Source organism: Phallusia mammillata, chromosome 7 (genome assembly GCF_965637545.1).
Source record: "Phallusia mammillata chromosome 7, kaPhaMamm4.hap1.1, whole genome shotgun sequence".
Classification (NCBI taxonomy): Eukaryota; Metazoa; Chordata; class Ascidiacea; order Phlebobranchia; family Ascidiidae; genus Phallusia; species Phallusia mammillata.
The window spans coordinates 18777914-18794110 of NC_137258.1; the positions used below are offsets into that span (position 1 = coordinate 18777914).

Consider the following 16197-nt stretch of genomic DNA (forward strand, 5'->3'; position numbering starts at 1 on the left):
TAAGTTTGTTTGATAAACTGCGCAAAATTTGTGTTTATTTTACCAAAAAATTGTGTGTAAAGTATAGTGTTCTAATGTATTGATGTGGCGAGATTGGATTTTATTGTGAAAGGATCTTAGAATTAATGTGAATAGCAAGCGAAATAAACCCAACTCAACAATCATTTCCTTAAGGTGACCCAAAACGTTTAATTTATTTGCGCCATGCCTCAATGCGCAGAGACAAGTGTCACGCACGAATAAACACCATGTACAATCGAAGTCGAACTGAAACGTCGAAATCGTAACATGTTATAAAATAGAAAGCCGGTAAAAAACATTTGTGATAAGGTTACGTTGCAGAAAAAAGGGATATCCACAGAAGTAGCGTTGTTCCACCAAACGTTTGCTTTAAAATATTTAGTTTTAGGGATCGAATATTGAGTCAAAAATTTTCTACTTAAACAAAGTTAAAAGCAGCTGCTAAATTGTCAGGTGTGGTACAGAAGTTTTGGATTTTTTGTTATGGCTAAAGTTTGCTTTTTAATGTAAATTATGCCAGAATTTGTTTAAAAGCTGAATGATAAGTGGAAGCTGACAGTCTTGCTGGAAAAACAGTATGTGGATGCCGGATGGTGAACATTACAAGCAAAAACACACAAACAAAACAAAGATTATTTTTAAACAAAAAAGTGTACAATTTAAAAGCTTGTAAAAATGTGCACAAACGATTTGGTGTTTAAGGCTTTAACTGGACAAAATTTAACTTTGCTTGTGCATGCCTTTTTGTTTTTTGGGTCATGATTTTGTGACATATATAAATATATTGCTTGTTGCTTTTAGGTTCTTCACAGAAATTTGGGATAATCTGCAATAGTGAACTCAAGCAAATTTAGACTGTCAGTGTCAATGTATATTTGAACAAATTGTTGTTAAATTTTGGTTACAAAACTAGGTCTGTTAAAACGAACTTGTCACAATGGGTGACATGGAGGCTGAGATGGCACGATTTGAGGAGGAGATTGCCTCTGGTGGGGGTCCAGATGACAGAGGACAAAACCAATTTGACCCCCTGCCTCCCCCACCAATGATGCCTCCTCCGATGTTCATCCCTCACTCCTTGCAAGGTTCTGGTAAACCAGACCAAAGTCAGGGATTTAATGAGGGACAAAATAAAGCTGATAACAGCCAACCAAATAGAGGTGGAGGTCTTGGTCCTAATCACAGTCAAAATTCAGGACAAAACAATTTTAGTGGACCAGTAAGGCCTGGAGGTCCAAGGCAAATGGGCCCAGGTGGTCCAATGGGAAACAGACCAATGGGTCCAGGTGGTCCAATGGGTTCTCAGGGGCCTGGGCCAATGGGACCAGGTGGTCTCGGACCTGGTGGGCCTGGCCCAATGGGAATGGGCTTCCCAGGACCAATGGGCCCTGGTCCTAATTTTTCAGGACCAATGAATGATGGAGGAATGATAGGGCCAATGCCACCGCGAATGCCTGGATTTTTTCCACCACCCGTGCTGCCTGATTTTTCGGAATATATGTCATCAGATAACAAACCATCACAGACTGTTTATTCAGCTGCCCCGGTGTTGTCAAAAAAAGCAAAAGAACCTGCAGAATCTGCCATTAATCCTTACGCTGAAGAGGCAGTAAGTAAACTGCTTTTCTCAAATGTCTGTTCATGACACCATAATGTGCGATAATTTTCTGTTTTAGGAAATTGGACCAGTTGCAGCAAACAAACCCACCCCTGTTGTGCAACCAAAACAACAGGAAACTTTTGCGTTTGGCCCCCCAGGTCTCATGTACGGCGGTCCTCAAGCACTCTACAATCAGAATAAACCTTCTAGTTCTGACGCAGATGCCAACAAAAATAAAGGTTAGTGTCCATTGACAGGAATTCTTAGCGGGTAACATGTTTCTCAGTCTTAGCAAACAAGTAAATTAGGTTGTTTTTTGCAGGAAAGAAAAAAAAGTATGTCCGAACAGCTGCTGGAAGCAAATGGGAAGATCCGACTTTACTTGACTGGGATTCAAATGATTACAGGTGCCAATGGCCTGGATTTTTTTTCATCTTGTATAGTATTTACTTCCAAATTGAATCGGAGATTTTAAGTTATTTTCTCAGACTTGAAACATGTACATATCAGAGGAAAATACAAGGATGAAATGAGTGTTTATTGTATTTTACCATTCTTATCAACAAAGGCATGAGCTTTCTGTAGTGACACTGGTTTAATATAGTGATGTACCGAATCGGCGAAATTTTGATTCATCCGAAACCGAATATTCGGCGGTTTTGCCAAATAAATTCGGCCAAATCAATTGAATCATTTATGACGTCATGCGAAGTCGTACCCTACGCGTTTGACATGAAAACATAAGTTTATCTACCTGGCTATAAGTACAGAATGGTTGTGTTTCTTCCTTATTTTGGTTCTGTGGGGTTTAACATTGCCTCAATCATGATTTCCAACCCGACAATGAATTACTGATTTTTTGTCTGCAGTTAAAAAAGCGATATTGTGTTAAAAATATAATGATTGGCACAATTTTCATTGGTACTAAGCAGAAAAGACACGTTTACACTTTAAATGTGTGTTCGTAAAAGATTCGGTTTCGGCCAAACCGAATCTTTGCAAAAGTGGTGGATTCGGCCGAATAAATTCGGCAAACCAAATATTCAGTACATCTCTAGTTTAATACAGCTTGTGCTTGTTTGTAGAATATTTTGTGGCGATCTTGGCAATGAAGTAACAGATGACACACTGGCTCGAGTCTTTAACAAATATCCGTCCTTTCAGAAAGCTAGAGTTGTTCGGGAAAAAAATAACAAGAAATCAAGGGGGTATGTTGGATTGTTAAAAAAAAAATATGTTGTGTGTACAAAAAATTGGTATAAACTGTAGTATAGGTTTAAATAAAAAAATTAAGGTAGTGTAATAAATTCACTCAAGGATTAAATGTTGTTCTGAAATATGCAAATCCAACCTTCATATTTGTTAATGTTTTGCCTATGCTTGTTGCAGTTATGGATTTGTAAGCTTTAAAGACCCAAGTGACTTTATACGTGCGATGCGGGAAATGAATGGAAAATATGTAGGAAATCGACCAATCAAGCTGCGAAAGAGCACATGGAAAGACAGAAACATTGACGTTGTTCGTAAGAAGGTCAAGGAAAAGAAAAAGCTGGGATACAAGATCTGAGATACTCTTATGGAGTTTTTAGATGAAATCAGCAAATCAAGAGACAGAATGAAATCTGAAACAGTAGTGACACACACACACTCACATTGGGTTCAAACACTTAAAAAAACGCTTTGAAAGCCTTTTGTGTTTTTTGATTTCAACTGGCCATTTAGTGCAAACTCTTTCATCTTACTGTTGAAAACTTAATTACATGATACATCAATTTCAATATTTACTCAGAAACAAGATGTTTTTGTAGCGATTTGTTTAAAATAACTTTCAAAACTCTTACAGACAAATTGAACTTGTTTTTGCTGGAAATATTTTGGTTGTACTTTATAGTGCATGATATTGTGGTGTGTTTTCAATCAAAAACTGTTTCTTTTTTCTCATAGACATCTTAAAATGTCTGTTATTATTGAGACCACATTAGGTGATATAACTGTCGATCTATTTGTAACTGAAAGACCAAGAAGTTGCCTCAATTTTCTGAAGCTATGCAAAGTGAAATACTACAACTACTGCCTTTTTCACAATGTGCAAAGGAATTTTGTTGCCCAAACTGGAGACCCTACAGGTGATAAAAATGTAACCATTCCTGTTTTTAATCTGTATACTAGTGTTTCTGGTTAAGTTTAGATCCTATTTGCAAACTTTTTATGCATCTAACTGAAATCATTCAGACTGCTTTCAAACTTTTAGAAGAAAGCATAAGCAAGCTTCCAAAAGAAACTAGCCTCACATTTTAAATGATTAAAATTTAAACACATAAACTTACCATACTTGTGTTTTGGACGTTTTCAACAATAATAGGCTACAGTTTTAAGATTTCGGATATCTTTTAACAGAACCACAAAATTAACTGAAATCAAATTTGTTATGTCAGGTACAGGAAGAGGTGGAGAATCAATATTTCGAATGATTTATGGTGATCAAGCCAAGTTTTTTGATGCAGAAAAAGTTCCTAAAATTAACCACAAAAGTACAGGTAAGAATACTTGTTAAACAATTTCTTTTTTCTAAATGTAAAAAGTCACAGCCATACGATACCTCACATAGCTTGGCCAAATAGTACCAATTTTAGCCCACTGTTACTTACAATGATGTCATTTATTTTCGTCTATACTAGGTCTAGTTTCTATGGTGAATGATGGAAATGGGTTTCATGGATCCCAGTTTCTTTTCACTCTGGCTGAGAACCTGGATTCTTTGGATGGACTACACACTGTTTTTGGAGAAGTAGCAGAAGGTCTGTAAGTTTTGTTTAATGTTGTTTAAATAAAAGTAATAAGAATTATTATGGACGTTTTTTGTTGTAACCATCCCCACTGTTTTTAGGAAGATACTCACATGCTTTTTTATTTGACGAGTAACAAGCTCTTTTTTTTATCTTAGCAGCAGTCCGTTGTTTTGACTTTTTGTTTTCGGCTTAATTTTTCTTTCGCTTTATACTAATATACAATGTAATAGTAGTGATGGAAATACTATTTTTGTACAAATAACTGTTGTGATAGCATTGATTACACTGCTAAAATGGATTGGATCATTTAGGATTTCTTATCATTTGCTACTGTTGCAAAAGCTGTGTTTTTTAGTGCTTATTGTTTTAGGTATGGATGTTATCATGAAGATAAATGAGGCTTTTTGTGACAAACAAAATCGACCATACCAGGATATAAGGATCACTCACACAATTATACTTGATGACCCTCTGGATGACCCAGCTGGTAACATACATTTTACTTTCTTGTTTTTTCAAAAAGAAATTGCCCAACTTTAATTACCAATAAATTTATAACACATATCTATCACCTGGCTAAAAATTTGTTTAGCAAATGCAGCACTGCAGGAACAAAGTTGTATCAAAAAAGCTTTGTTTATTACCCAGCTAAGGAAGAGTGTACTTACATTTAACCCTAAAATGTATTTTTTGATAAAATCTGTACATATATACTGGAATAATATACTGTATTAGTTTGGTTATTCAGCAACTACTGGGAAAAGTTTCCTTGCTAGGAAAATATTTTCTATTCTTAGTTAGTTATATTTTTAGATATGAATCAATGCCGCGGACAATTCTGCACTGTAGTTACACATGTAACATTGCAAATTAAATAAAAATGAATTGCTTTAGGACTAGAGATTCCAGACAAATCACCTGAGCCAACTAAAGAACAACTTGAAGGCTGCTTTCGAATCGGGGCTGATGAAGCAATTAATGATGATGAAGGGCTTGATGAAACTGAGTTGCAAGAAAGAGAAGAGAAAAAAGAAGCAGACCACAGTGCACAGGTTTTTGTTTTTTATGAAAAAAAGTCTGAAAATGTACCAGATTTTTTATTGTTTTTTATTAACTGTGAGAAGATGATTTCATGTTGTATTTAGTATTATGTCAATTTGTGGTTTATCGACACCGTTTAAGTATCTCTCAAAAGTGTTTTGAACTTTTGCCTACTGATTTTAGTCACTATCTGCTATTAGTCTCTTGATATGTGGGATTTAATCATGGTTTATGCACAACATAAGTTGAATATTTCAAATACTGTATTTTTTAAATTACTTGATATTTAAAAAAACTAAATTATATTTTTTTGTGTGTTTTAGGTTTTAGAAATTATCGGTGATATTCCAGACAAAGATGTGAGACCACCTGACAATGTCTTGTTTGTCTGCAAGTTGAATTCAATCACAACTGATGAAGATCTGGAAATTATTTTTGCAAGGTAAAGGCGAGCAAAAGTGAGATTAGGCATACTTCTTCTTATTTTTTGGTTTTTTCTGAGGGATTTGGTGACTTCAATTTAGTTCAACCCATAGGGTTCCCCTGGGGCAATGAGGTGAAAGCAGTTATGGGCACTGCTAAACTATATAGCTCTGTAATAATACACAAGCATTGTGACATTTGTCTGCGTTTTGTGAGTTCAGCTCAGTAGTTTTGAGAAATAAATCAATATCTGGACAATAGCAGAGACTATCACTGGTTTTCATGCAATTTTTGCACAACATTACAATTTTTATGCCATGGTTACACACACCATTATATTACACAATTGAATCAGTAAAACTCGCAATTGATCCTGGCCGTAAAAATAAGAAACAAAACAAAATATTGGAATCGAATATTGGCACTATTTTAGCGGGCCTTATGTTATTAAAAATACGTTTTTAAATGAGAGGTATTTGACCCCGGGCCGCAGGTTCTGCACCTCCTATTGACGCAATGAAAGGCTAGGTCTTGTAAAAATCTGTAAGCTTCTTATTTAAGAGAAGTATCTTTTGCTGTTGAAACATCGTCAATAAACGTTTCAAAACTTGTATATAGTGTGAGAGGTGGAAATCGTTACCACAATTACAATACGATTGCGTAGTATTGATCAAAGTACAGACGAATCCGGTTAATCGCATCATCGATTTGCCAAGGGTATTTGATGCGATTAACCGGATTATGCGATAATCCGGTTGCTATGTAAACAGTACACGCCGTTTACAAAAGTGCTCATTTTCACTTCCCCAGCTGAAACAAAGTTGCAGTGACGCTCAACTTTGGCAACGGAGCAGTATTTTCTCTCTTTTGTTGCCGGGAATTGAAAAAATTGCTGCTCTCAGCGCAATACATGACGTCATGCATCCTAACTGTCGTGGCTATGGTGCAATCGCCTAAGTGTGTTAAAGAAACAGTAGAAACGCACACACACACTCTTAACTGGCGCACACGCCACAGTTCGTTAGATTTGTGCTTTCTCTTGCAGTCAGGTTTATTTGAAAAGATATGTTACATCGCATCGTAGCTAAGCGGCCCAACATTTAAATTTGGGAACTTCCCTATGAAGACGGTTTATGACGTTTTAGTCTTGCCAGGCCTCTCGCCTAATATACACGTAAAATGGCCTGTTGTTTCTAACCTATTTCGTTTTCTAGTTCAAACCAACGCGTTAAGCGGCAAAGTGCTAGGTGCATATTTGTAAGCAAGCCCAAACCCGAAAGTACACGACCGAAACCGGGTCAAACTTACAACTTTGGCACATTCTACAGCGCAAGGGCACTAAGGCGAGCTGCATCAGTTTCTATTATAACCCGTTATCCAATTGACAAAAAGAATATTTGATTTTAGCAAAACTTTAACGACTCAGATTGTGGCGCTACTTTCTAGCTTACTCAGCAAAACTGCAGCTGCAAGATTAGCGTGACTGTCACGTGATCAACGTGTGATCGTTGCTTCAAAAATTTAAAGCAGCAACAAATACTACAGGAATAAATGCCTTTCTTAATCGGTGTTTTACCTGATAAGTTGCGCAAGGTCACGAACAGAAGACAAAATATGGCAATCATTGGCACGTTACCAACTACGTGAATCTAAACAACATGGTGTGATTACTTGCGATCTAACATTTTTTACAACCATTACGTGTTTGGCGGGTCCTGAACAATATGACAGAAAACATTTTTAAACAGTTGTTTTACATTTAACATTGTTTAAATTTCCATACAGTTTAACACTTCGAATTTGGTGCAGTTCGCACTTGTAAGAAATTACAATCAGCGTCTTTGCCGGAACACCAGTTTCGTAATTTTAACATGTTGAACTCTTTATTTAAACGCTTGATTTAAACTATTGGCGATTAGATAAGGCAATAAAAAAGGATCAATGTACGGCTGTGAGATAACGACTGCTTGTTATCGCACAGCGGTACACTGAACGCCCGATTTAATCTCCTAATAACTTTTCCAAAATATTTTATGGTTGAGACGTGTCATTTTCAACGTTATTGGTGTGGAATGCAAAAATGCATCTACATCTTTTTCGCGTACATTACCTCCGGAGGATTTTACTATCATATCGTCGTTTTTTATTTCAAATACTCGGGCTGTTCCACTTTCACATAAAGATCATCAATCCGGTTAATCGCATATTTCGTGGAAAATCGATGCGAATATCCGGTTTATGCGATAAACCGGTATGCGATTAACCGGACGATTTTCTTAACAAACGATGGGCGACGGTTTGGGATTTTTAATTGTGATGCAATTAAACGGATTATGCGATTAACCGGTATGCGATTAACCGGATTCGTCTGTATATATAAAACACACGTAGTCCAACCCATTGTTACGCGATAGAGCCTCATGGACGCCAGTTTGTTTCCAAATTAATACAGTGGGCATAGGGAAAAATACATTAATTGTCTGATTTTTAAAAACTGGAGGTCTTTAACGCGAAATTGATAGGCAAAATCGAATAAAACTATTGGTTCTAACATTTGAGAGTGATAATGTACGCTGAGTGCAAGTATTTTAAGTTTACATAAAAAATAAGCAGCAAAATTTACATGAAAAAGAGCAATGTAGCTTGTAATATTACGAAATGTTCATTCAATTTGGCGAATAAAATTCGCGTTAAAGCCCTCCAGTTTGTAAATATCAGTCAATTTATGTGTTATTTTCCTCTATCCACTGTATCATTTTGGACACAAAATGGCTCCATAGCTTTATTGCGTAACAATAGGTTGGACAACTTGTGTTTCATAGACTTTGGTATTGATGAAACAAGATTGCAGGTACTGCGTTGCCAAACTCGCTTTTAGAACCTTAATCTGGTTAGATTGAAAGTTTTTTCAATGTTTCGTCCTTTTTAGATTCGGGACGATTCTTTCCTGTGAAATCATCCGCGATTATAAGACGGGCGACTCCTTGCAATACGCATTTATCGAGTTCGAGTCTCCCGACTCGTGTGAAAAAGCTTACAAGAAAATGGACAACGTGCTTATCGACGACCGGAGGGTTCATGTTGATTTCAGCCAGTCGGTATCAAAACTACAGTTTCCGAAGTTTAACGCAACCAAGGTAGGAAAATTTACTAACACCATCCCTTACGACAGACCCACATATAACTAATTTTCGACAGGTGGCGCAAACGGTAGTACTAAATACCGCATATTATCAGAAGGTCGGAAGTTGTAAAGGACTTGAATATGCTTTTGCGAAAATTATAATTTTGCAGACTTTTGAAAACGCAGACGGTTAGAGCTATTCGGGTTGGGTGAGGGTTTGTAATCGAAATAATACTAGAATCTGGTCTTATTTACCCTTGTTTGGGTTTGTATTCTCACATTTCACTCGCCATGCGAGATTCTATGCGGTAACATGGGGTATCATGTGGTATTTAGTACCACCCGTGGCGCAAAGAGCACTTTACCCATTTGAAACGATATTTCTCTAAAAATGCTCACGATTAGAGCTATTATGGTGGGGGTATTAGCATTGAAAATGCAATAAAACTAGCCATAAAATTTTTAGAAGTTAGAAAAAGAAAAAAAAATAGAAGTTAAAATTTTTTCAACACTTACTTCAAATTAATATTTGTGCCCTTTGCGCCGCCTATCAAGAATTAGTTAAATGCGGGTCTTCCGTGAGGTATGGTGTTAGTGGCTCTACCACAAGGTACATATACGTTGCCCTTATTTAAACCACCAGGCAATAGAACCTCTACTCCTCTAGTATAACCCAGTGGTTTCCAATCTTTGTGTTGTAATAGGTTTTTAATTTACCATTTTTATCATTTAAAAAAACGCGAAATTGTAGTGAAAATTTGAACATTATTTAGCAGAGTGTTTTTTAGCGTTAACCAACTTCAAATCCCTTGTTATTTACTCATTTACAAACCTTAAAATTCGGTTTTCTAATCACACATTTTAAAATTTTATATTTTTAAGCAGAAAAATTTCCGGCGGAATAAAAATTACCTATGCAATGATTCTGAAACTACCAGATTGTGGCATATACCTAAATTTTAATTCGCGGTGCACATTTCAGGTCTAGAACAAAGGTTGTACATTGATTTACAGGAGAGCGTTGGCAGACCTGATCCTCCAGATCGACCCCCTCCTCGCGGTGACATCACATCTCACAAGAACAGCCGCAAATCAAATCGTGACGACAATCTGTCTCGCAAAGACCGTCGACACCGCGACGACCCCTCCCCCAAGCGGCGACGTGACGTCACTCCCCCGCACAGAAGAAATACGTCAACGAAGCAGAGCCGACGTCATCGTGATTACACGCCACCTGATAGAAGGAATAGAAATATACGGTATCGTTCGCCAGAAAACGGACACAGAAGTCGCGACAGGCAGGATAACTTTTCAAGGCGGCGTGACGTTGATAACAGACGTCATCATGACGTATCTCGCCGGCGTGATGACGTTTCACCAGATCGACAAAGGAGACGCGACGCGCATCGTGATATTTCTCCTGCTGCACGACGCGAACGACACACCAGCCGGCAAAAGTTTGTTTCCCCGCCCAAACGACGTCATCAGTCGGTGACGTCATCAAGCGAAAGTTCTTCCAGCGAATCGGAGGAAAGGGTGAAGAGGAAAAAGGAAACACGCACGAAAAAGTCCAAGAAAGACAAAAAGATGAAAAAGAAGAAGAAAAAGAAGTCGTCCACTTCGTCAGGTATGACTGCAAATTTTTTTGTCGATTTTTCTGCTGGATGTGACTAAATGACTGCTTTTGTTTTTACATGTTGTTAAAATAAGGGCAAAATGCTACAGATGCATCACTCCATAAATTTTTTGAAGCCAAAAGTTTTGTGTTTTATTGACTTTAGGGTTTGCTGTCTGTTGAAACGGAAATTGCATTTTAAAACTGTTACAAAATAAAAATGGTATTTCCCATTAAACCAGGGGTGGGCAACCTGCGGCCCTTCATTAAAGGTTGTGCGGCCCGCAGAGACGCTTGGATTTCAAAAGTACTGGCAAACGAATCCAATTATTACATACTGATTAATGCGCCTGATGCTAGTTTTCTGCGATCTGGCAAAATGTGGCTAGAATCAAATACGAATTATACTTGTAGTTAAGCATATTTGGTAAGAAACAAAGCAAAATCACTTTGTGTTATGCACATGTGCGGCCCGCGATCCAATTTTGACAATTATAATAATTGGCCCTGCAGTAACAAAGGTTTCCCACCCCTGCATTAAACGTTTACAATCGAGTATTGTTCAATTTACTCTCTGGGGTGCTGTGCGAATGCGCTGATTTTGTGCAAGACAATTTTCTCTCATGCAGATTCCTCTGTTGCGACATCTAGCGACGAGGAGGTGCGATGTGGAAAACACCGGAAGAGGTCAGTAAGCAACCACAAAGACGACGTGAGACGAAAAAGTCACAAGCACAGGACATGAACCGGTTTCCTGATGACCGTCAGCGAAAAAAAAAAAATGATTCTTTCAGCATCTCTGAATTTCTCCTCAGTGTTTGGCACAATCGGAGCGTGTTTCGTTGTCCATGGTCATATGGCGCGATTTAAATGCAAAAACGTGTTCAAGGGGTCCTGTTTTTAATAAAAGCTTACTGAAAAATCGGGATGTCTTAGGCCAGATGTAAATGCTCTTACAGCAAAGATATGTATTCTAGATCAGGGGTGTCAAACTCGTGCGGTTCGGGGGCAACATTGCAGTTTGGAAATTATGCCAAGGGCCGCATGTGATTTTTAATCTAGCTTTATACACGTAAACAACCTTTCGCTACGACGGCCGCATTGCAGATCCTTATTTCACCAACAGCCGCCAATTACCTGCTGGTTTTTGTTTTAAAATTACAGATGTAAAGAATAGGTTTATAATATATACCATCTATTGACGCCACAGAAGCCCAGATTAATTTCCAACTTGACGCACAGATTGAGCTACACAGTGTGAAGATCAGTTTTAACTGTTTATTACGCGTATTAATCTATATTGTGACGCTTTTTGTACCTGTTTTTGCATTGTTTGCACACAATAGGCCTACAAAACGGTAATACTCTTTCAGTAACACAAAATCTGTTTATAGCTATTTGAAAATCAAAATTTTTGGGGAGGTTTAATTATATCACGGCTGCCAGTACATATATTTTAATAAACATGTTCACGGCCGCACAAATTCGTCTCTGCGACCGCATGTGGCTGTACGTACGACCTTGACTGAAACTTTGAGAAACGGTTCAATTACTATCGTTTGTATTTATAACATGTGAATTTGTATTTATGAATTAAATTTCTTCCGGATAATCGAATATTCCGTTTAATCGAATATCCCTGATAATCGAATATTCCGTTTAATTGCATATTCCGGATAATCGCATATTTCGTTTAATCGAATATTCCGGATAATCGAGTATTCCGGATAACCGAATATTCCGGATAATCGAATATTCCGGATAATCGCATATTCCGTTTAATCGAATATTCCGTTTAATCGCATATTCCGTTTAATCGAATATTCCGTTTAATCGAATATTCCGGATAATCGAATATTCCGTTTAATCGCATATTCCGTTTAATCGAATATTCCGTTTAATCGAATATTCCGGATAATCGAATATTTCGTTGAATCGCATGTTCCGTTTAATCGCATATTCCGATTAATCGAATATTCCGGATTATCGAATGTTATACATGTGAATGATCCACGTGAAAGCATAAGCACGTGAATGATGTTTAAACAATAAACGTTCATTGAAAATAAACGAGAACTTACTGTAACGGAAAATATTCGGTGAACAGTTTTTGCCCTGTCATAACCATTTTACCAACATCAATGTAGAGTTAAAGCCAAGCTATTCAGCATAACAACAACTTAACGATGACGAAACTGGTCGAGAAAACGATTTAGTACGCACGTATACCATTTATTGTGACAATGATATACTAACGCACGATGTTTCGCGACCCGCAATTAGACCCAATGCGGTCGCAACCCACAGTTTGAAAAGCCCCGCCTCAGAGCAATGTCGCCCAAGTTTCTGTTTTTATCTTTTTCGATCACTCGGTTTGTCCACACCGAAGTTCACGGTGAAACACATTTTGAATGCACTTCACAAAGTTCTGCTGTCATTCCACTTGACAATGGAAAGGTTAGACGCCGGGATCAGCGCAGAAAAAAATTCTCATAAATTCTGTGTGTTTTATTTCAATGCAAATGTTCCATGTTTTACAAAAAAAGCATCATCTAGTTGCCCTTTTCACATTTTTTGTCTCTCGGTTGGTTGTTTTTATGGATTGGAATGTTGTCATACATAAGCCAAACGAGTTATCATCACTTAAATGTTAAAAATATGATCGCCGAATGTTTAGTAGATGTAAGTTTTTTTTCAAATGAGGACAGACATTTTGCTCCATTTTAGGTTTAAACAAAAAATCCGCCCAATTACTAACAAACTTCAACAATTAAAGCTGATTTGCTGTTATAGGTATACCTATCCTTGTGATTCTCTTTTTCCTGGCCATTACGCAACATTTAACGTGAGCACTGTCCGTGTTGAGATGCGCAGGGTCTTTTCCATGTTTCAAAATTTATGCCGTTCGTGTACCATTTGTTTAATGAGCACGGAGGCAAAGGTCCCCAGGGATTACTTGAGCGGGGCCACGTCCCGACGGTTTCGTAAACCGGTTAAGAACCACTATTATATTTAGTAGAGGCAAGTTTTTTTGAATGGGAAAAGAACCAGCGCCTTAAACATTATGATGCTTTATTCCGTCGCTTTTTATCACCTGATATAGTAACCTTACTTGTCACAATAGTGTTGGGGGTAAAATGGGATGCTGGCGTTTTTCCACCTAGGATCCTCAGGAGCTACAAAAAGAAATAGTTAAGTGTAATCCAGACATGGCGCGTGTCATGTGATATGATAACGTTTAAAAATATAACAAAGCCAGTTATAGTAGCATACCAAACACTTCAAAAAACCCAAGTAACATTTTACCTCTGCATCTTCGAAACTCGCTTTCTTTTTGACTACAAACGTTCAAACACAACTACTTTTTTTGATGAATCAACTTAAATAACAAAGAAGCGCAAAACGTGGCCTTAACTATTCCGAAGACTTCTGCATTTGGTAACCCATGCCTCATCAACGCAATCAAACGGCATTTCAAAAAGGGTAGCACAATAATAAGTCAAATGTAACTAAAGAAGATACAATTATAATTATAGGAAAACCCACCGAAAACCGGATTAAAAACCGGTTTGAACCGGTTTGGAGGTTCGGTTGGAGGCAGAAACCGGCCAAAACCAGTTTGAAACTGAAATATTCCGGGGAAAACCGGATTTTTCTTTCATTTTTTGACCACCAACAATCGAAAAAACGAAAAGGCTATGCCTTGTGGTTTTTCAAAAATCGTGTCTAAATGTTCGATTTTTAAAACCGGTTTAAACCGGTTTGGAGGTTCGGTAGGAGGCAGAAAAATCCGTTGTCAAAAAATCGAAGAAAAATCCGGTTTTCGGTGGATTTTCACCGGAATATTCCAGTTTCAAACTGGTTTTGACCGGTTTCTGCCTCATACCGAACCTCCAAACCAATTTAAACCGGTTTTTAAAATCGAAAATTTTGACTCGATTTTTGAAAAAAACCTAAGGCAATAGCCTTTCCGTTTTTTCGATTTTTGGGTGTCAAAAAATCGAAGAAAAATCCGGTTTTCGGTGGATTTTCGCCGGAATATTCCAGTTTCAAACTGGTTTTGACCGGTTTCTGCCTGATACCGAACCTCCAAACCGGTTGAAACCGGTTTTTAAAATCGAATATTTTGAATCGATTTTTGAAAAAAACCTAAGGCTATAGCCTTTCCTTTTTTTCGATTTTTGGGGGTCTAAAAATCGAAGAAAAATCCGGTTTTCGGTGGATTTTCATCGGAATATTCCAGTTTCAAACTGGTTTTGACCGGTTTCTGCCTCCTACCGAACCTCCAAACCGGTTTAAACCGGTTTTAAAAATCGAATATTTTGACTCGATTTTTGAAAAAAACCTAAGGCTATAGCCTTTCCGTTTTTTCGATTTTTGGAGGTCAAAAAATGGAAGAAAAATCCGGTTTTCGGTGGATTTTCACCGGAATATTCCAGTTTCAAACTGGTTTTGACCGGTTTCTGCCTCCTACCGAACCTCCAAACCGGTTTAAACCGGTTTTAAAAATCGAATATTTTGACTCGATTTTTGAAAAAAACCTAAGGCTATAGCCTTTCCGTTTTTTCGATTTTTGGAGGTCAAAAAATCGAAGAAAAATCCGGTTTTCGGTGGATTTTCACCGGAATATTCCAGTTTCAAACTGGTTTTGACCGGTTTCTGCCTCCTACCGAACCTCCAAACCGGTTTAAACCGGTTTTAAAAATCGAATATTTTGACTCGATTTTTGAAAAAAACCTAAGGCTATAGCCTTTCCGTTTTTTCGATTTTTGGAGGTCAAAAAATCGAAGAAAAATCCGGTTTTCGGTGGGTTTTCGCCGGAATATTCCAGTTTCAAACTGGTTTTGACCGGTTTCTGCCTCCTACCGAACCTCCAAAGTGGTTTAAACCGGTTTTCAAAATCGAATATATTGACTCGATTTTTGAAAAAAACCTAAGGCAATAGCCTTTCCGTTTTTTCGATTTTTGGGTGTCGAAAAATCGAAGAAAAATCCGGTTTTCGGTGGGTTTTCACCGGAATATTCCAGTTTCAAACTGGTTTTGACCGGTTTCTGCCTCCTACCGAACCTCCAAACCGGTTGAAACCGGTTTTAAAATCGAATATTTTGACTCGATTTTTGAAAAAAACCTAAGGCAATAGCCTTTCCTTTTTTTCGATTTTTGGAGGTCAAAAAATCGAAGAAAAATCCGGCGTTCGGTGGATTTTCACCGGAATATTCCAGTTTCAAACTGGTTTTGACCGGTTTCTGCCTCCTACCGAACCTCCAAACCGGTTTAACCCGCTTTTAAAAATCGAATATATTGACTCGATTTTTGAAAAAAACCTAAGGCAATAGCCTTTCCGTTTTTTCGATTTTTGGGTGTCAAAAAATCGAAGAAAAATCCGGTTTTCGGTGGGTTTTCGCCGGAATATTCCAGTTTCAAACTGGTTTTGACCGGTTTCTGCCTCATACCGAATCTCCAAACCGGTTTAAACCGGTTTTAAAATCGAATATTTTGACTCGATTTTTGAAAAAAAAACCTAAGGCTACAGCCTTTCCGTTTTTTCGATTTTTCGTTGTCAAAAAATCGAAGAAAAATCCGG

General features: G+C 37.6%; 2 protein-coding genes across 2 annotated transcripts; both read left to right on the forward strand.

The window, feature by feature from the left end:
* Nucleotides 1-801: 801 nt before the first annotated feature.
* On the forward strand, nt 802-3566 carry LOC145237185 (uncharacterized). The gene is made up of 5 exons (XM_080099955.1): nt 802-1630; nt 1698-1860; nt 1944-2028; nt 2707-2829; nt 3011-3566. The coding sequence occupies exons 1-5, from the start codon at nt 959-961 to the stop codon at nt 3186-3188; spliced, it is 1221 nt and encodes a 406-aa protein (XP_079956081.1). The 5' UTR covers nt 802-958; the 3' UTR covers nt 3189-3566.
* LOC145237184 (peptidyl-prolyl cis-trans isomerase-like 4) lies at nt 3516-11535 on the forward strand. Its single transcript, XM_080099954.1, has 9 exons — nt 3516-3747; nt 4057-4158; nt 4300-4419; nt 4781-4897; nt 5305-5462; nt 5775-5893; nt 8804-9011; nt 10013-10625; nt 11243-11535. The coding sequence occupies exons 1-9, from the start codon at nt 3516-3518 to the stop codon at nt 11356-11358; spliced, it is 1785 nt and encodes a 594-aa protein (XP_079956080.1). The 3' UTR covers nt 11359-11535.
* The last annotated feature ends 4662 nt before the right edge of the window (nt 11536-16197 follow it).

What these genes read in the sequence shown, in the direction of transcription:
- LOC145237184 (XM_080099954.1), top strand. Translation starts at nt 3,516, where the DNA reads ATGATATTGTGGTGTGTTTTCAATCAAAAACTGTTTCTTTTTTCTCAT. An exon ending in TTTTGGAGAAGTAGCAGAAG is followed by an intron (nt 4,420 to 4,780) that starts GTCTGTAAGTTT and finishes TTATTGTTTTAG; the next exon opens with GTATGGATGTTATCATGAAG. An exon ending in CGAAGTTTAACGCAACCAAG is followed by an intron (nt 9,012 to 10,012) that starts GTAGGAAAATTT and finishes ATTGATTTACAG; the next exon opens with GAGAGCGTTGGCAGACCTGA.
- LOC145237185 (XM_080099955.1), top strand. Translation starts at nt 959, where the DNA reads ATGGGTGACATGGAGGCTGAGATGGCACGATTTGAGGAGGAGATTGCC. An exon ending in AGATGCCAACAAAAATAAAG is followed by an intron (nt 1,861 to 1,943) that starts GTTAGTGTCCAT and finishes TGTTTTTTGCAG; the next exon opens with GAAAGAAAAAAAAGTATGTC. An exon ending in AATAACAAGAAATCAAGGGG is followed by an intron (nt 2,830 to 3,010) that starts GTATGTTGGATT and finishes TGCTTGTTGCAG; the next exon opens with TTATGGATTTGTAAGCTTTA.